The sequence below is a fragment of the Vicia villosa genome, linkage group LG7 (genome assembly GCF_029867415.1).
Source record: "Vicia villosa cultivar HV-30 ecotype Madison, WI linkage group LG7, Vvil1.0, whole genome shotgun sequence".
NCBI classification, from domain to species: domain Eukaryota; kingdom Viridiplantae; phylum Streptophyta; class Magnoliopsida; order Fabales; family Fabaceae; genus Vicia; species Vicia villosa.
In genome coordinates this window covers 96,912,799-96,933,575 of record NC_081186.1, presented here as the reverse complement: position 1 = coordinate 96,933,575, position 20,777 = coordinate 96,912,799, and the positions used below count along the sequence as shown (strand labels likewise).

At 32.0% G+C, this 20,777-nt stretch overlaps 2 protein-coding genes across 2 annotated transcripts; both read left to right on the top strand.

Moving 5' to 3' along the window:
• Window positions 1-170: 170 nt before the first annotated feature.
• Window positions 171-638, top strand: LOC131619784 (uncharacterized). The gene has a single exon (XM_058890845.1). The coding sequence runs from the start codon at window positions 171-173 to the stop codon at window positions 636-638; it is 468 nt and encodes a 155-aa protein (XP_058746828.1).
• An 8,143-nt stretch (window positions 639-8,781) lies between these two features.
• Window positions 8,782-9,901, top strand: LOC131617924 (abscisic acid and environmental stress-inducible protein-like). Its single transcript, XM_058889192.1, has 2 exons — window positions 8,782-8,937; window positions 9,303-9,901. The coding sequence occupies exons 1-2, from the start codon at window positions 8,826-8,828 to the stop codon at window positions 9,695-9,697; spliced, it is 507 nt and encodes a 168-aa protein (XP_058745175.1). The 5' UTR covers window positions 8,782-8,825; the 3' UTR covers window positions 9,698-9,901.
• The last annotated feature ends 10,876 nt before the right edge of the window (window positions 9,902-20,777 follow it).

The window sequence follows — 20,777 nt, the reverse complement described above, 5'->3', positions numbered from 1 at the left end:
GCCCGGGTGTATGGACAGCCACAAAAACACTGAAGCTTCCATTAAAAACCTTGAAATACAGTTGGGCCAACTAGTCAAACAGTTCTGAAATCTTCCAAGTAACACATTCCGTGCAAATACAAAGAATAATCCAAAGGAAAACAACAATATTGTTGTCAAGGTTGATAAGAATGCTAAATCTAAGCAAGTATGAGCAGAAGATCCTAAAAAAAGAAGTGCATGATGAAGCCATCCAGCAAAATTTGAAGGACCTACCCAAGAAGGAAACTGACCCTAGAATAGTAGTATTGCATGTCTCTATATGTAACATGGAAATTGGCAATGTACTTGTTGATTTAGGAGCAAGTGACAATATTATGCCACTTTCTGTGGTAGCTAGAATTGGGCATCTGCAAGTAAAGCCATATGCAAGAGATCTGGAAATGGTAGATAAAACATGCAGGAAACTGGTGGGAGCAATTAAAGATGTACTGATATTGGTTGATACCTACTCATTTCATGTAGACTTTGTGATACGTGATGTCAAGGAAGACCCAAAAATTAATGTCATCTTGGGAAAACCTTTCATGAAAACTATGAGAATGCTCGTGGATATGGACAAAGAAGAATTCAAAGTCAGATTAAACATTATGAGATAAATTACAAGCTAATTGGTGTCACGTGACACCAATCACTGTAAAGCTACTGACGTTAAGCAAGCACTTGTTGGAAGACAACCCAATTTTAGTGGCCTCTTAAAATTGGCTCATGAATATCAAATTTTGAGCAAAGTATGGCTAGGTGGCAACATCAAGCGCAAGTACTTCATGGTGAAGTCAGGGTTAGCACGCTAGTCAAAGGGGTAGTGCGAGATATGAGAAAAGACATTCAATGACACAAGGAAGACATGAATGGTTAGAGTGTCACAATAAGATAGACGCGTTGGACGGAAGAACAATGCGCCCAACGAGAGCCTCCGAATTTTACCTATAAATTAAAGTTTTTAGTTCAGTGCAAAAAGAGTTTTAGTGGATCAGAGGAGTATAGAATTGGAGTAAATCCACTCTAGTCTATAACAAGAGGATACAAATGGAAGTCATAAGGCAGAATTGCTGCTTAGGTAATATGGCAGATCCCAGTTTCAAAGTCAACTTCTCTAAAAAGGCTAGTTGTTACGACAACCACGTGTAACCGTAGCTAAAATTTCTATTGTTATGGTTATATGTAGTCATTATATTTATGTACTAAATAGGTTATGACATTCTATGTAAATCTACTCATGCTGTGATATTGATGACTCTTTAATCTTAATACGTATTTTAGTTTTGCAACCTAAAACTTATTTTCATGGTGTGACCTGACACCGAGAGGTCCTTTCCATTACTAGATCCAAGATAATCACCTATTGAAGTTGGTTTGTCTAAGAGCTGTAATAAGTTGTTTTGTACTTCTCTGAGATAAAAGTGCTATGTATCTGTTTATGAGTTGTTTATATGAAGTAAATGTGATATCCTAAATGCTTGTTGATAGTTTTTAAAATACTCTGATTTCTCGCATGATATTTTTGGGTAAAATTTGGGGTGTTACAACGACAACCACTTGTAAGCGTAGCTAAAATTCCATTGTAATGGTTTCATGTAGTCATTATATTTATGTACTAAATAGGTTATGTCATTCAATGTAAATCAACTCATGCTCTAATATTGGTGACTCTTTAATCTTAACGCTTATTTTAATTTTGGAATCTACAACCTATTTTCATGGTGTGACCTGACATCGAAAGATGCTTTCCATTTCTGGATCCAAGATAATCACCTATTGAGTACTAATCTTACACATATGTATTGACTCAATGTCCACACGTATTGTAGCAGGATCATTGTAGAGTCTCGCTACTTTATGACTATTAAAATTTAATGGTCTATTGGTTAATAGTAATTATATCGTTCTATTGAGAAATACGCTCATCTCACGGCGTGGAGATCGAAATGAGATACGAATAAGGGTAATATGTGGTAGTATTATACACTAAGTAGAGGAACATATAATTGACCTATAGATTTCCATGAGAGATATGTAATGGTGAAATCTACCCCCAACAAGCATTCTCACTATTAACATCGAAATCTTCAACATGACTCTTTGTCATTTATTTTCCATTATTTACTTTTTCGCTTCACATTAAAAATAAAGCCTTTTTCACACTTAAAATAATATATCACTATTATTTTGTCTTTAAAATTACCTGTGTCTATAGATACGATAATTGCAAATCTTACTTTTGTTGCACATGCAACAATTATGGACATGCAAAGAAACACAACTATTTTAAAATTACATGACTAGTATTCAAATTCATGGGATAATTTTGAGAGACTGTAAGGATGCAATGATGAGGATGTTAAGATGAATATGTTTGAATAGGGGTGGCCAAAAGGCATGCCCTCCCTATTTAGGTCAGGCCTACAACAGCCCGTAAAAATAGGCATGGCGGAGCGGGCTTTGTTGAGGGAGCAGGCCTAAAATCTTGCTATGCCTAAAAAAAAAATGATTGCAGGGCAGAGGGGACCAACGGGCATTGTAGCTTTTAAGCCTTAAAATTGAAAAAATCTATGTTAATGTCTGCGCCCGTAATAACCTGCAATAAAGATAAAAGTGCGAAACGTACATATTAGAGCGTGAGGGCCTAAATTTTGGCTCGTCCAAAAAAAAGAAGGTAAAATGGGCATGCCCGACGGACTGGGACCGTTTTGTCACTACAATTTTTGAGATGGTGTCATGATAGAAGGAATTCAATATTGGTACTTACGTTGGAAGTGGTTATGGGCAAGTTTGTTATAAGTTTTAGCATTATATCTGCATGAGTTAACTTTTATGAAAAAAAAATCATTTTGGAGGTTTGGATCAATAAATTTTGATTCAATTTCTTCATGAAGTTTTATAATTGGTTTGTTCTTTCCAAAACTCAACAGAAATGTAAAAACTAGAAAGTCACATTTTTTTTAAAGAGTTATTTGTTTACTTTTTCATTTTTTCATGTATCTTTGATAAGTTGCATTTTAATCGTTCTTTGGATTTGATTTTATTATTTATTCTAGTACTTTCATTCCATTTTTGTTCTATTTAAATTTTGTTTCCTTTTTTCTTTGTGTTTTAAGAGTTTTGAAAGTGCAAATTCATGATCAAGTGGATAGATGTTGAAGTAGAAAAGATACAAGAAGATGTTTGAAAACTAGAGAAGAGAGTTGAGGAAGCTGCTCAAAACAAGGGGGCATTATGGTTTGACTGTAATGGCTATTACGACTGTAATTGCTGCAACGACCTTTGGATTTTCAATGTCTTGTTGTTTCATTTCTGGCCCTTCCACTTTTCAGACGTTTACACTCTGATTTTAACATCTTTAATTGTGAATTATGGCTATTTTATTTGGTTCAGGGATATAAAACACCATATGACCTCAGATTACACTCCCTGGCATTTTAATTCTCTACACACTTTAACTTACTGCAATTTTACTTTCATGCATTTTACGTTCTTGCACATAATCTCATAATAGAAAGGTAAATGAGAGTTTACATGTCATAGGCAAAAATCTTAGTCTTAAATCTATTTTTATTATATTAAAATAAATCAAAATTATTTCAAACCAAATTAATAATTGTTTTAGTTAATTATATAACAAAATAAAAAATTTGGTACTCCAAATAATACTTAACGAAACAAGAGGAATTCTTGCATGGACACGACCATAAATCTATTTCTTAGGCACAACCAATAAGAAGAGAGCAATTTTTTAATTTATTTTTATTTTTATTTTGTTTTTAATTGGATTCATGAGGTGGTTGAGATTATGAAGGAGAGAGAAAACTCTTAATTTATTTTTTAATTAATTAAAAATTTGTGATTGGTTGTGTGTAAAACAATTTCTTATAACCGTGTCGACCTAAAAAATTTCCACGAAACAATGCGTTATTACTTCTATTGTATGACTAAACGTTTTAGACCAATTAATCTTCTTGTGTATCTTTGCGATATCAGTGACAATTAATTAATTTGTTGCCGAATCTTTTGTTCTCGTATTATTAGTAAAATTATTTTTCGTAAGAGTTGGAGTATCTCTTATTTTTCACTTATTAATTATGATAATCTCTTCAATTATAAAAAAGAAATAATAAAGATATCGGGATAAACAACTTTTAAGACTTCAAAACAGCACCCAACGACTATTAAGCAACACACTTGCAAACTCATCAAAAAGATTTACCTAAACTCTCTAAATAACTAAAAGGATGAGTCTGTCGTTGATTAATGTCATAAATAAAGTTTTCTTTTTGTGTTTAAGTCATAATCCCATGAATTTTTTAGCAAAAGATCAACAGGAAGATTTGTTTGTTCACCAATAAAAGACATTATTTAAGGTCGCAATTGGTAAAGAAGATATCAACATCTAAATATTTGTGGCCCTCTCTGATTCCACATGTTTGAATTCATATAATACTATCTTTTGGTTACATTTATATAAGACTATTTGGCAAAAAAATTAGTGAAAAATATATAAATTAGCTGACAGCAAATCAATATATAAAGATAATGTATAAGTTAGTTTTTTTACGAGGATATTGCATAACTTAGATGATGGCAAATAAAATCACTAGTAAATATTGCACCGTTTGATAAAATATAAAAAACCACTAATTTTAACATACGAGTTAATAAGCTATAGAACTAATAATCTTGTCGGCAACAATGTTACAAATCGCAAGTAATTTGTCTAAATCTTTGTTAACTTTAAATGATGATCGCTCCAAATTTGTATCGATAGAAAAAACCAATATACACTAAATGCATACATATCGTTAAATTTGCAAATAATTAGAAAAATTCAAATAAGTGGTTGACTCTCGCTGTCGTAGCTTCCAAATTCAACATCAATAGTTTTCAAAGATAAATTGAATAGACTCCCTACTAAGTAAAAGCCATTTTAGAAAGTTGAAAAAAAATACCACCACATTTGACCAATCATTGTGAGGTAGGGGTGATTGCAAATATGATGTTTTTCACTATGGTCGTGTAGTTGTAATTATATACTAAGTGTGCTACATTTCATAACGGTTATTTTAAACAGTCGTTGTGATATTCTCAACGCATAACTTTTAACAATAGCTGTTCTAAACAACTGTTGTGATATATACACTGAGTTTATTATAAATTATGTGAAATGCTTATTTCGTCAATGCTCACTAAACATATAGCCTTTCAATATGAGTAGAAGATTATAATATGAAAAATTAAGTTATACTAGAAGAACAAGAATTCTTCATCCCATTATCCGCATTTTTCTCTTTAGTAGTTAGTTTTTGTTGCAATGCTCCTAGTTCTTCAACCTCCTCTTCCTTCACCTCTAGTTCATTTTGCAAAATATTTTTTTATTTGGAAACAAAATTAAAGGTGGAGAAAGAAAGCGGTTGAAGAACTAGAAGCAATAAACTAAGTTCTAACTGTTAAAGAGCGAAATACAGACAAAGGATTGAAAATTTCTTTTCTAGCATTGAACAGTGTAACTTGTTTTTTAATATATCTTTATATACACTATACTCCCTTTGGTCTCATTTATAAGAAAAGATTCCATTTTTAGATACATTGAATAAATAATGTATTTAGACAACATATTGTCCAAATACATTATTTATTCAATGTATCTAAAAAGAGAATCTTTTCTTATAAATGGGACCGGAGGTAGTAACAAATAACGCTTTTAATGACGAAGTTTTAACGTCATCTAAAATAAATAAATATATACATATATATAAATATATATATATATATATATATATATATATATATATATATATATATATAAAACAATTTGTTACCTCGATTTTTATAAACACCAATGTGATATACTATTCAGGACATGTTTTGAATCTCAGTTAATACACTTTATGTTTTTATTTGTTAATAACTATAAAGTAAATGAACTAATCCTTCGGTTTCTTTGATAAACCGAGGGATAAAATAATCAGATTTTACTATGAAACACTCGCTGAACATATTTTATCATATACTATCTTTTTTGTAGCCGTCCCACCGTCAAATGTATCATTTTTTTAGGATGGATTATAAAATTGAAAAAAATTATTATTCTACCTTGAACAAAATTTTTTTCCAGCTTTTACAATGATGTTGATGTTGTTGTTTAAGGTTTTGAACAACTATGATTTATTTCTAAAAGTTTTTACTGATGGATTGCAAGTACAGAAAACATATCTTCTATTTTATGATACACACTTGATTACAAGTTGGATGCATTCCAATCATGCAAATTCTATATGCTAGCGAAAGCAGTGATAATCATAACATCAACAATCAATCTTGGTGAAGACATGTGTGACATTCAAGACATCTTTACCACCTTGTATGAGACCTGGATATGCTGCATTTTTTATATTCTAGGTAAACAATCTTGATATTCTGCAAAGATTTGTTGCATAAAATGTATGTTTGATATTATGGGTAAACAATGTAACCATTTAAAAAAAACCCTGACAAACCGAGGGGTTAGAGTAAAATAGTTGTTTCTCAAAAATGGTTACATTGTTTACCCAGAATATTAAAAATACATTGTATGCAACAAATTTTGTATGCGACCTGCTCGTGCTGTAATTTTAATATTTTGGATAAACAATCTGATATTCTGCGAAGATTTGTTTCATACAATGTTTTTTTAATATTCTGGGTTAACAATTTAACAATTTTTGGAAAAAAATTATTTTACTCAAACCCCTCGGTTATATATTAAAAATCGAGAAGATAGTTAAGTGTTTCTTTCCCTATTTTTATTCAACATCCTTAAACAAATCTTTGTCGTTCGTATAAAGATTATCAACGCTCAAGAATCCATCATTAGTGATCTGTGTAAAACTTAAGGGACGTCCATTATTTAAGTTCTCTTACGATATTGGAAATCTAAATGAAACATAAGGAAACTTGGAAAAATTCTCTTCGATGGATTGCAAGAGCAAAATATCAACTGGGTTCAAGGTTTGTTCTATTAAATTTTTATATCGAAAATATTTTTGATTATTTATATTCATTATTTTATCCATTTTTTGAACAGAAACAAATTTATGCAAGATGATCCGTAGAGAATATCCTTTAACAAACTCTTATGTTTGTTTTTGAGAAAAGAGATTCTCAGTATTACATGTTGCCCAGAATATCAAGGAATTGAAGATCCAACATATGATCTTCATGGACAATTAATGTAATATTCTTTGTAAATACTGTAACGAGTTTAATTAAAAATAACAACTAATGACCCATCAGTTTGTTTTTATAAACGAGATAAAAAAGACGCTAGTTTTTGTAAATAATAAAAGTTTAGAAATTTTGGTTCGAACCCATACCATAATAAACCTTTACCTCAGTGTTTTAAAAACCGATGTGTTAAATCATTACTTTTCATGACGCCTTTCGTTATCTCAATTCTTTTGCCGAGGTAAAATAAATACCGCGTCCGACCTTAGAAGCGCTTTTTGTAGTAGTGATACCATATTATAATTTTCTAATGCAATTCAAAAAGTTAGATATTCGTTAAGGGGATTGAAAAAGCACTCAAACTAGATAAGATATAATAAACTCATCTTCTAAACAAACCTTAACAACAACGTTCATTAACAACAAACCTTAAACAACATATAAGATACAACAAATATTAAACAACATACAAGATACAACAAAGTACTCTTACTAACAACAACAAAATCATCAACAACATAACATAAACTATATAAAACATATAACTTTTATTACTAATAACAACAACAAATCAACTCATAAAAATTTTCAGAAACATTCATGTCCTAGACGAACTTGAAAAGTAGTCATTTCCTAAGATTTGAAACATAAATTATTATTAAGACGAACCTGGAAGGTAATGATTTTCTCAGATTTGATGCAACAAAAGTATACCTTCAAAGAAGACGAGTTTGCTGAATGACTTTGGGGTTTTCATTTTTCATGTTTGTGAAGAAAGGATATATGATAGAGACGTGTGAGAGATGTTAGGATTTTATTTTGAGAAGGACGTGTGTTGTGTACTGATGGGAGATATAATTTTGCATATTATATATATATATATATATATATATATATATATATATATATATATATATATATATATATATATATATATATATATATATATATAACACCTTTCACCATGATTGAAAAAAATGAACCGTTATGAAAAGATAACACGTTACACCTAAGGATGACAAAAAAATTTAAACTCGCGGGTAATATCTATCACAGATATTGAACGAGTATCTCTTATCCACTTATAAAATAAATGAATATTTAAATATTCGTATTTTAATGGATTTGGACAAATTTAATGATATATGTGTCCACGGATATCCGTATTCGTTAATAAATTATAAAATTAATAAAATATCATAGTAGTTTAAAATTATTTAAGCCTTCTTTAAAGTTCAATTAAACTCTAATCATCCATGCTTAGAGGCTCTAGACCAATCAATCTTTTGAATCTTGACCACATTTTTTTTTTATGGATATAAACAATATTAATTATAAATGTATGGTGATTATTTGGAATTCAGCTCCACGAGGCAGCACGAGATATCAAGTGATGACTAGAAGTACTATGATTTCAAAACTGTCTCTTCAGCTAATAGCAAGTAGACAAGATTGAATTAATACATATTAGCTTCATCCCAACTACCAAGTAAGCGTTCCGTATTGATTCATCCTTCCTTTCATTATATATAGAGACCACTTTCTAACTATTTTTCATCCTTCACTAACAAATATCACATTTGAATACAATGGATTCCAAAAATGCAATCCTCATCCTTGGCCTTTTGGCCATGTTTCTTTTTATTTCTTCAGAAGTGTCAGCTAGGGACTTATCCGAGACTTCAACTAATACCAAAGATGGTAAATTATGTCTTTTATTTTAGTCTCTAAAATAGGAGTTAATGATTTTATTTAAGGTGAATTCTTATCCATCCAACTTAAAATGTTAGGTAAGGTTACTTCCTTTGTAAAATGTTTTGAAAATAACAAATATTTATAGTATTTTAATAAATAATTAAATATATTAAATGAGATGGAATCATGTGATTGGTTGGAGGTACTCTACCCAATTTATTGTGATGGGTAGAAAAGTTGTCCCCTTTATTTAAATAATTAAAAGTAGTAGGGATCATTTTTAATGTTAAAGATTTCTTTCTTAATTTTGAAAACAAATAGATTTCTAAAATTAATTTAATAATTATACTCACACAATATTGTATATGCAGAGGTTGTTGAAAAGTCAAATGAATTAAATGATGCCAAATATTACGGTGGAGGCTACAACCATGGTGGCGGCGGCGGTTACAATGGTGGCGGAGGAGGCTACAACCACGGTGGTGGTGAGGGTTATAATGGTGGTGGGGGTTATAATGGTGGTGGAGGAGGCTACAACCATGGTGGTGGTGGATACAATGGTGGTGGAGGAGGATACAACCATGGTGGTGGTGGATACAATGGTGGTGGAGGAGGATACAACCATGGAGGTGGTGGATACAATGGTGGCGGAGGAGGATACAACCATGGAGGTGGTGGTTACAATGGTGGCGGAGGAGGATACAACCATGGCGGTGGTGGTGGTTATGGAGGTGGACATGGTGGTAGTTCCGACAATGGTAACTGATTATATAATCATGCATGGACGTACTATGAGTAATAAAAGAGGTATAGAGAATCATGAATCTTTTGAGGTTATGTAGTATCTATCTTCTCACTATATAGTATAGATAAGTCACTATGTTTATGTGAAGATGAGTTTGATTTCGAACCAAAGTGCTGAATGTGTAATCAATCATGTGTAATAAATCAAATATCATCCTTGTTACTACTTCGCCTCCTTCTAAGTTTATATATCCCTTATGCAAATTTTAAACTAAATTCAAATAATTTTTAGATTACTTTCAAATGGAACATTCATTTCACAAATATTTCGGACAAAATTTACATAATTTATATTTTGATTTTCAAATATACAATTCAAAAAATAAATAATATTTTATTTATAAAATATAAATAAAACTTGTTTTGTATTTTTCACCCATGTTTTAAGTAATATATATTTCATAGTGTTTTTAAGCAAAATAATATTAGACTAATTTAAATATAATTTTTAAAAATTTGTTATTGTTTTGTAGGTGACTTCTAAAATGAGGGAGGAATTAAGTCCCTCACCAATGAACCACTAATAATAAACCGTTAGATCTTTTAAAATAATTTAAAGGTTGAGATTTGCTCAATTTAAAAAAATGTAACACCTATGTCTCTATATCTGCTAGCACCCGATTCTTGACTCTTCTTCTTCTATATTTTTTATTGACAGTTTCTTTTACCCTTTCTTTCATCCTTTTTACCCTTCCTTTAATTTTATCTCCTTCTCATTACCTTTGCTATTATCCTCCAAACCCAGTAGAAGATAAATTGCATGGTGTTTCTTAGATTTCTATTTTTTTTCTTTATATATTTTGGAATCCATTAAAAAATATTTTAGTTCTAGATTTATTCTCTTTGTTCTATTTTTCATCTTTGGTTGATTTTACGTCTCATTAGAGATAAAATAATGTTAACCATGTTTGTAGAATAGATACCTCATAAAAGGGGAAAAAGGGAGTAGCATAACAAGAGGAAGAATGAAAGGAAGAAAAAACATTGTAAATTTTATGTGATAGAAATTATTTTTAAGAAAAATATCAGTAACCTTCATCGTCTTGCTAAAAAAATTCCCAGTTTTCTTGAATTTTAAATTTTATTATGACTTTCAAGAAACTAAGTGAAAAATTAGATTTGCAAATGTAATCCATGATTTGGTTTTGCGGAAATGCTTACCCTTAGTGAGTCATTTTTGCTGGAAAAAATAAATTAAAGAGTGAGGATTCAATAAGGGAAGGCATTGGTGTTTTCAAAAAATCTGAACCTTTAAATTATTTTAGTAGATCCAATGGTAAATTATTAGTGGTGCACTGGTGATGGACTTAATTGCTCCCTCATCTTAGACTTTACCTGTTTTGTAAATAAAATTTAAAATAATTATTAATTTTTTTATTTTTATAAATGGAATAGGAAATATTTATTAAGTTATTGTTCACTTGTCTTGCAATATCCTACATCCAATTATGCCCTATGTTTCCGTTACACCTTCGGAAGCACCTTTTTATAATAATTTTGGTTTTTTGCCGTAAATATATCTACGGAAGCGTTAAAAAACATAGTGAACATTTGAAAAATTCAAAATATTTGAGTTCAGTGAATCTTCCGTAGATGTATCTACGGAACGTATTAAATATATAGTGTTCCGTAGATGTACCTGCGAAACCTTCTCCTATATTATAAATCAGTGTTATTTCACTCCAAAACTTCAATATTTTTAACAAAAAAAATTAAATTATAGTACATAAAAGTAGTGCAATTTAAAGGCAATGAAATATGTACAACAAAAGAGTACATCGTATAAATCATCTAAATATCGTCAAATACATAATCAAAATAAACTGAAAAAATATAATCAAAATACAAACATCAATAAAACCACAGGCATCACTATTGTGTGTGTCGGACAACATCCTCCTCCTCATCCCTGCCTCTGGCCTTGCCTTTCGTCCACCACGTCGTTTGCTAGCTACTCGACCTCTACCGTCAAGTGCCTCACTGGTCCTGACATGATGTAGACGGTACAAAAATACCCATTCGCCTGGTTCCCTCTGAGCGGGATGTAGGTACTAGCATGCGACATGGCCTTTGTGTAAATCTGGAGGACCCTAGGTAGCCCACAGGCTCCTCGTATCTTTCCCTTTTAAGTCCAAATTACCTACACCGACATTATTTAAGTCATATTTTCTCAAAGTTATGAGAGTTCATCTAGATACAATAATGATTTTTTTTTAAATTGTCAAAGAAAATAAACTGATATTAACATAATTTGAAAGTGTAAATCATACTATTAATTATTTGTGATCTTTCCTTTTTGAAACATTATGCCCAAACAAAAAATAATTTAAAAGATGTATTAAAATCACAACTAGAAAATTCGCTTTTAGTGATCGAATTAGAGACAGAAAAAACTTAAAAATTGGTCCCTAAAACGTTTAACGACCATTACTTTTTGGTTGAAAAAGTGCTAGTCGCTAAGCTTTTGCGTCGAATTTAGTGATTGAAATTTAGATACGGTATTTGTGACGGAATTTAGAAACTGATTTTAGTGTTCTTTTTCAAAGTGTCACAATACGATAGGTGAGTTGGACGCAAGAACAATGCGCAGAGCCTCAGAATTTTACCTATAAATTAAAGTTTTTAGTTCAGTGCAAAGAGAGTTTTGGTGGATCAGAGGAGTATATAATTGGAGTATGTCCACTCTAGTCTATAACAACAAGATCGAATGGAAGTCTTAACGCAGAACCGCTGCTTCAGTAATATGGCAGATCCCAGTTTCGAAGTCAACTTTTCTAAAAAGGCCAATTGTTACGACAACCATGTGTAAGCGTAGCTAAATTTTTTATTGTTATGGTTATATGTAGTCATTATATTTATGTACTAAATAGGTTATGACATTCCATGTAAATCTACTCATGCTGTAAATATTGGTGACTCTTTAATCTTAATGCTTATTTTAATTTTGCAACCTAAAACATATTTTCATGGTGTGACCAGACACCGAGAGGTGCTTTCCATTACTTGATCCAAGATAATCACCTATTGAGTACTAAGCCTAGATATATGTATAGACTCAATGTCCACATGTAATGTAGCATGATTAGTGTAGAGTATCTCTACTTTATGACTATTAAGATTTAATTCTCTATTGGTTAATAGTAACATATATCGTTCTATTAAGTAATACAGTGATCTCACGGCGTGGAGATCGAAAGGAGATATGAATAAAGGTAGCATGTGGTAGTATTTTACACTGAGTAGAGGAACATATTATTGACCTATGGATGTGCATGGTATATACGTAACGATGAAATCTACCCTCAACAAGCATTCTCACTGTTAACATCGAAATCTCCAACATTACTTTTTGTCATTTATTTTCTGTTATTTACTTTTTTGCTTCACATTAAACATAAAACTTTTTTTTTACTTAGAATAATATATCACTATGATTCTGTCTTTAAAATTACATGTCTCTATGGATACGATAATTGTAAAACTTATTTTTCTTGCACATGCAACAATTATGGACATGCAAAGAAACACAACTATTTTAAAATTACATGACTAGTATTCAAATTCATGGAATTGTTTTGACAGACTGTGAGGATGCTATGATGAGGATGTTGAGATGAATATGTGTTAATAGGGGTGACAAACGGGCATGCCCTCCCCGTTTAGGCCATCCCCACAACAGGCTCCAAAAAATAGGGTAGGGCGGAGCGGACTTTATTGAGGGTGCAGGCCTAAAACCTTGCCATGCCTAAAAAAAATGATGGTGGGGCAGAGGGGGCCTACGGGCATTATAAATTTTAAGCCTAAAAATTAAAAAAATTCACGTTAATGTCTGCAATAAAGAGGACATGGCGAAACAAGCAAATTAGAACGTGAGGGCCTAAAATTTTGACTCGCCCCACAAAAAATACGGGAAAAATGGGCATGCCCGACGGGCTAGGCCCATTTTGTCACTACTATGTGTGAGATGGTGTCATGATAGAAGGAATTCAATATTGGTACTTATGTTGGAAGTGGTTACATAGAACCTTTGCAACTTTAAAGTCTATTATAAGTTTTAGCATTATTTCTGCATGGGGTAACTTTTATGAAAACCAACCGATTTTTTTTATTTTGAAGGTTTGGATTTATAAATTTTGATTCAATTTCTTCATGAAGTTTTATAATTGGTTTGTTGTTTCCAAAACACAACAGAAATGTATAAATTAGAAAGTCACATTCTTCCTAAAGAGTTGATTGTTTACTTTTTAATTTTTTTCATTTATCTATGATAAGTTGCATTTTAATCGTTCTTAGAATTTCATTTTATTGTTTATTCTAGTACTTTCATTCCATTTTTGTTCTATTTAAATTTTGTTTCCTTGTTTTCTTTGTGTTTTAGGAGTTTTGAAGGTGAAAATTCATGATCAAGTGGATAGATGTTGAAGTAGAAAAGATACAAGAAGATGTTTGAAAACTGGAGAAGAGAGCAGAGGAAGCTGCACAAAACAAGGGGGTATTATCGTCTGACCATAATGGCTATTATGACTGTAATTTCCGCAACGACCTTTGGATTTTCAATGTCTTGTTGTTTCATTTCTGGCCCTTCCACTTTTCAGACATTTACACTCTGATTTTAAGCATCTCTAATTGTGAATTATGGCTATTTTATTTGGTTCAGGGATATAAAACACCATATGACCTCAAATTACACTTACAGCAATTTTACTTTAATGCATTTTACGTTCTTGCACAAAGTCTTAAAGTAGAAAGGTAAATAAAAGTTTACATGAGTGAGTCATAGGCGGAAATCATAGTCTTAAATATATTTTTATTAAATTAAAATCAATCAAAATTACTTCAAAACCAAATTAATAATTGTTTTAGTTAATGAACAAAATATAAATTCGGTACTCCAAATAATGCTTAACGAAACAATACGTTATTACTACTCTCGTAGAATTAAACGTTCTAAATGTTGGAACATAAAAATCAAATTAAGGTTTTATTAATGGAGAAAATGAACAATTGAAGGAGATGAAGATTAAAGAAATTGAGAGAGAGAGAGAGAGAGAGAGAGAGAGAGAGAGAGAGAGAGAGAGAGAGAGAGAGAGAGAGAGAGAGAGAGAGAGAGAGAGAGAGAGAGAGAGAGAGAGAGAGAGAGAGAGAGAGAGAGAGAGAGAGAGAGAGAGAGAGAGAGAGAGAGAGGGTGGGTGGACAAATGGGCATTAACCACAATAGGAGTAGTGAGCCCCTTTTATAGTACAAGATACAAAGTGATTGGAACTAATAAAACAGCCTAAACAGAAACAGAAAAAACAGCTAAGCTTCAGTGTAACTGGTTACGGCTAACAGCGTAACCGGTTACGCTACTACAACAACACCAGTAACTCTGTTTCACGAGTTCGTAACCGGTTACGGCAAACAGTATAACCAGTTACGTCAACTGAAGTGATAAAAAACCGTAGTTTCAACATTAAACCAAATTCGCTTTTTGTGTATCTTTGCGATATCATTCGCAATTAATTAATTTGTTGCTGAATTTTTGTTCTCTTATTATTCGTAAAATTATTTTTCGTAAGAATTGGAGTATCTCTTATTTTTCACTTATTAATTATAATAATCAATTATCTATAAAAAATAAAGATACGGGATAAACACACATAAAAGACTTTAAAGACTTAAAAACAGCACTCAACGAGTGACTATTAAGCAAACATACTTGCAAACTCATCAAAAAAGACTTACCTAAATAACTAAAAGGATGAGTCTGTCGTTGATTAATGTCATAAATAAAGTTTTCTTTTTGTGTTTAAGTCATAATCATGATGTTAACTTAATATATTTTTTAGCAAAAGATCAACAAGAAGATTTGTTTGTTCACCAATAAAAGACATTATTCATTTAAGGTCGCAATTGGTAAAGCAGATATCAACATCTAAATATTTGTTGCCCTCTCTGATTCCACATGTTTGAATTCTATTACCAATAATTTCTTACCATTATTAAAGGAGTTGTTTTAGGCGGTTTTGTAACTTTCATATAAGACTATATTATGGTTACATTTATAAAGATTATTTGGTAAAGAATTTAGTGAATAACATATAAATTAGTTGACAGCAAATCAATTTATAAAAATATTGTATAAGTTAGTTTTTTTACGAGGATATTGCATAACTTAGATATGGCAAATAAAATCACTAGTAAATATTGCACCGTTTAATAAAATATAAAACAACACTAATTTTAACATACGATTCGATAAGCTATAGAACTAATAATCATGTCGGCAACAATGTTCACAAATTGCAAGTAATTTGTCTAAATCTTTGTTAACATTAAATGCTGAGTGCTCCCAATTTGTATCCATAGAAAAAACCAAGAAACACTATATCCATACATATCATTAAATTTGCGAAAAATAGAAAAATTCAAATAAGTGGGTGACTATCATTATCGTGGGCTTGCAATTTCAACATCAGCAGTTTTTAAGATAAATTGAATACACAAAATAAGTTCACTATCCGTATTTTGTTCTTTAACAGTTAGATTTTATTTCAATACTCCTAGTTCTTCAACCTCCTCTTCCTTTACTTATAGTTCATTTTGCAAAATATTTTTTACTTTGTATACAAAATTAGAAGTGGGGAAAAGGGCGATTGAAGAATTAGAAGTATTAAACCAAGTTCTAACCGTTAAAGAGCAAAATACAAACAATAGACTGAAAAATTCTTGTCTAGTATTGAACGGTGTGACTTGTTTTTTAATAAAACTTTATATATCATTATTATAATTTTTTAATACAATCCGAAAAGTTATATATTTGATAAGGAGTTCAAAAAATACTCAAACCACATAAGATATAATAAACTCATGTTCTAAACACACCTTAACAACAACATTCATAAAAAACAAACCTTAAACAACATACAAGATACAACAAACAACTTTTAATAACAACAATAAATCACCAACAACATAACATAAACTACATACAACATACAACATACAACTTTTATTATTAACAACAACAACATATCAACTCATAAAATGTTTCCGAAACGTACATGTCTCAGACGAACTTGAAAAGTAACCATTTTTAAGATTTGAAACATAAACTACTATGAAGACGAACATGAAATGTAAAGATTTTCTAAGATTTGATGCAATAAATATAAACTTTCGAAGAAGATGAGTTTGCTGAATGACTTTGGAGTTTTCATTTTGTGTGGTTGTGAAGAAAGGTTGTTGAAATATTAATGGAGATAAGGATATATGAGAGAGACGAGCGAGAGATGTTAGGATTTTATTTTGAGAGTGACGACTGTGATGTACTGAACCGAGGGATAATTTTGTTTATATATAAATATGCAACACCGCTTTCACCGCGTTGATAAAAAGAACCATGAAAAAAAGATAGCATGTTCTACCACGGTTGATTATATGAGTCGTGATAATATATAAGAACAAACTAATTTTGTAATGAAAAAATAAAAAATTGTTGGCAGTAAGATTCAAACCCCTACACTTCAGATATATTTTACCATGGTTTTTGACTACAAGTCTACGACCATAGTAAAATTTATTTTATTAAATATAAAAAAAATTATCTAAAAAAAGTTATTACCACAGTTATCAGATAAACCATTGTAATATATTATTTTATAGTAGTGCTTGTCTTTCGAAAAATTATACTAATTTTTTTATTACCAATAAAAGTTAAGAAAACATGCTCCTTAGTTTTTAAATAAATGTCTTTTCAAAGATTGCGCGTTGATTAAAATCTAATTTGTTTATAAAATTAGAAAATTTCTTTACCCACCTTCCTATGGGGGTCACCCCCAGCGAAAACCCAAAACTGCCCTTGCTTCGGAGATGCATCTCCGAAGTTATTTTTTTTTGAATTTTTTTTTACTTCGGAAATGTATCTCCGAAAACACTAAAAAAGTGGTGTTTTCGGAGATACATTTCCGAAGTCAAAAAAACTCAAAACCGTGAATATTTTCGGAAGTTCATTTCCGAAAATATTGCTGCATACACAAATTTCCCTCCTTCACTATTTCATCATTTTTCTCCAAAACTTCTCTAAACCCTCTCTAAAACCCAATCAATCTCCATCAATTTTTTGCCCTAAAATCAAGTTTCAAACCGTTGATCACGTTAAAGGGAGCATAGAAAGCTACAATTTCAGGTAAACATCTCTCATTTCATCCCCTATTTCACTACATTGATTCAACAAATTTATGCTGAAAACTGATATGGTTCGGAAGTTCATTTCCGAAATATATCACCTAATAAATTTCGGAAATGAACTTCCGAAATATGCCCTGGCAGTTAAAAAAAAACAGTTTTGGCCAATTTTGCTAATTTTTGCATTTGTTAGGTATGGTGCATCCGGACAACATTGTGCAAGACGATGGAGTATTAAATCCGGAAATTGTCAACGTTAATAACGATCCGGTTATTGACGTTACTCCTATGATCAATGCGGTTGATGTTCGGCAAGAATTTAGAAATGATCGGAGCTTCGGTAGTCGCAAACAATTGATTGAGTGGGTTCGGAACGAAGCTAGTAAACTTGGATTTGGAATTGTTATTTTAAGGTCGGACAACGGAAATAGTAGGCGGAAAGCTTTCGTTGTTTTGAATTGCGAACGGGGTGGTAGTTATGGACAATCAAACCGTGTGCTAAAACACGAGGACACGGGATCGAGAAAGTGTGGTTATCCGTTTAAGTTGCGTGCCACTCGGAGGGTTGATGATATGTGGCGGTTAACCGTAATTTGTGGAATTCATAATCATGCCTTGGATGTCAAGTTACACGGACATCCAATGGCGTGTCGTTTGTCCCGCGAAGAGAGGAAAGTGATATCGGACCTAACGATAGTCAAAGTGGCGCCTCGCAACATACTTGCCGATTTGAAGCGTAAGAAACCGGATAGCGTTTCAAATATCAAGCAAGTTTACAATGAACGGCACAATCTCAAGGTTTTAAATATGGGCCCTCGGTCGGAAATGCAACAACTTTTGAAACTTCTAGGCGATAACAATTATGTTTCAAGCTTCCGAACCTCCGAGGACAAAGTTACCGTGCGTGATATTTTTTGAACTCATCCCGAAAGTATCAAATTGTTCAACACATTTCCAACCGTTCTAGTCATGGATTCGACGTACAAGACAAACAAGTATAGGCTTCCTCTTCTAGAGATCGTCGGTGTGACCTCGACGGACAAGACTTATTCGGTGGGGTTTGCTTTTTTGGAGTGTGAAAAAGAAGAAAACTTTACGTGGGCCTTGGGAATTTGCAAGTCTTTGTTAGTTGATCAAGAGGTTATGCCAAACGTCATTGTCACCGATCGAGACAATGCTTTGATGAATGCGGTCGATACCGTCTTCCCGACATCTACCGCTTTACTTTTTCGGCATCACATAACTTGCAACGTGAGAAGCAAGTTGAAACCCGCGGTTGGGACAAAAGATAGGCCGGATGAAAATGGTAAAGTTGTCAAAGCCGGTGTTGTGGTTGAAAGGATAATGTCGGCATGGAAGGAAATTTTGGATGCACACTCCGAAGAGGTGTATACCGAGAAATTGGTACACTTTAGGTCTTTGTGTGGTTCCATTAAGACTTTTTGTCATTACGTCGAACCCACCTAGCATTCGTCTACTTTGAAATCGGCTACCCGATGCCGTTCCAATTTCGCTTCTCGCGCGACACGCCTTTTGCGGAATTGATACTGTCGCTCAACACGCTTTTGCGCTATCCCGAGAATCGAAAGGTTGTCAAGCTCGAGTACCGCTCGCCATCGCTTAACGACGAGGGAGGCATTAAGTTCACACCTTTTGAGATCAAGAACGACGAAGATTTAGCGGTTATGTGGACAACGTTCGACCAATTTTCTTCGAAAGGCCCGATCGAGTTGGACGCCAAACTTCAAAGATCGGCGGACGACGTTATCAAAATGTTGACTCATCCCCACCTACTCGTGTTCAACAATATGTAACTTTAATTTTCAGTAATATTATCGTTGTAATCTTCACCCGATTAAATAAAGCGAATCGTTGTTGTTTTTCATTTTTCTTCTGTCCAGACATAAATTCGGAGGTTCATTTCCGAATTCCATCATGGGGGGTGAGTTCGGAGATGAACTTCCGAAACACCACATTTTCTGAAAATGTAACTTTATTTCGGAGATGCATCTCCGAAATCAATATTTTATATTAAAAAAAACACGTTTTCGGAAGTTCATTTCCGAAAACACATTTTTTCCAAAAAAAAGTACCTTTTCGGAAATGAACTTCCGAAACAAGGGGTAGTATGGTAAATTCACCAGGGATGGGCAAGAAGGTTAGGAGGTGGGTGAAAAAATTCTCTAAAATTAAACTTATAAGTTATTGCTATGAACTTAATCAACACATACTTCAAAAACGACTAACTGAACATAGTAATAAATCTTTCTCAAAATCTACTTGAAACACTAATCATTCACGTTTAGAACTCTAGCCAAATCAATCTTTGAAGCTGATTTAATAATCAAATTTTAAAAAAAAATACAAAATACAAAATAAACTAATATTTCAAAAAATTAAATTAACCATCTAACTATGTTTGAGAGTGGTTTCACGTATGCGCTATCCCACAAGCTGCCTCCTATTTTTTATATAAATGTTTTAAGTTACATGCGGATTTAGTATTACTTTCGGATTTATATGCGAATTTATCTATAAAATTATTTAATGTTTAGTCTGTTGATAAATACGGAAGTAACACCAAATCCGCAGGTAAATCTGTAGGTAATTGAAAAAAATTTAAAAAATAAAAGACGCTTATGTGAAAAACACCCCAAACAGGCATAATTTTAAAAAAATATTAGTTTGTTTTCTATTTTTTATTTTTTTTAAATTTGGTTATTATGAATGATGTGTATTCGTTTTTTATTTATTTAAAGTATATTTTGAATGATGTGTAGATTATTTGGAATGCAGCTCCACTAGGCAGCACGAGATATCTAGTGTTGACTATAAGTACTATGATTTCAAAACTGTCTCTTTCAGCTAATAGCAAG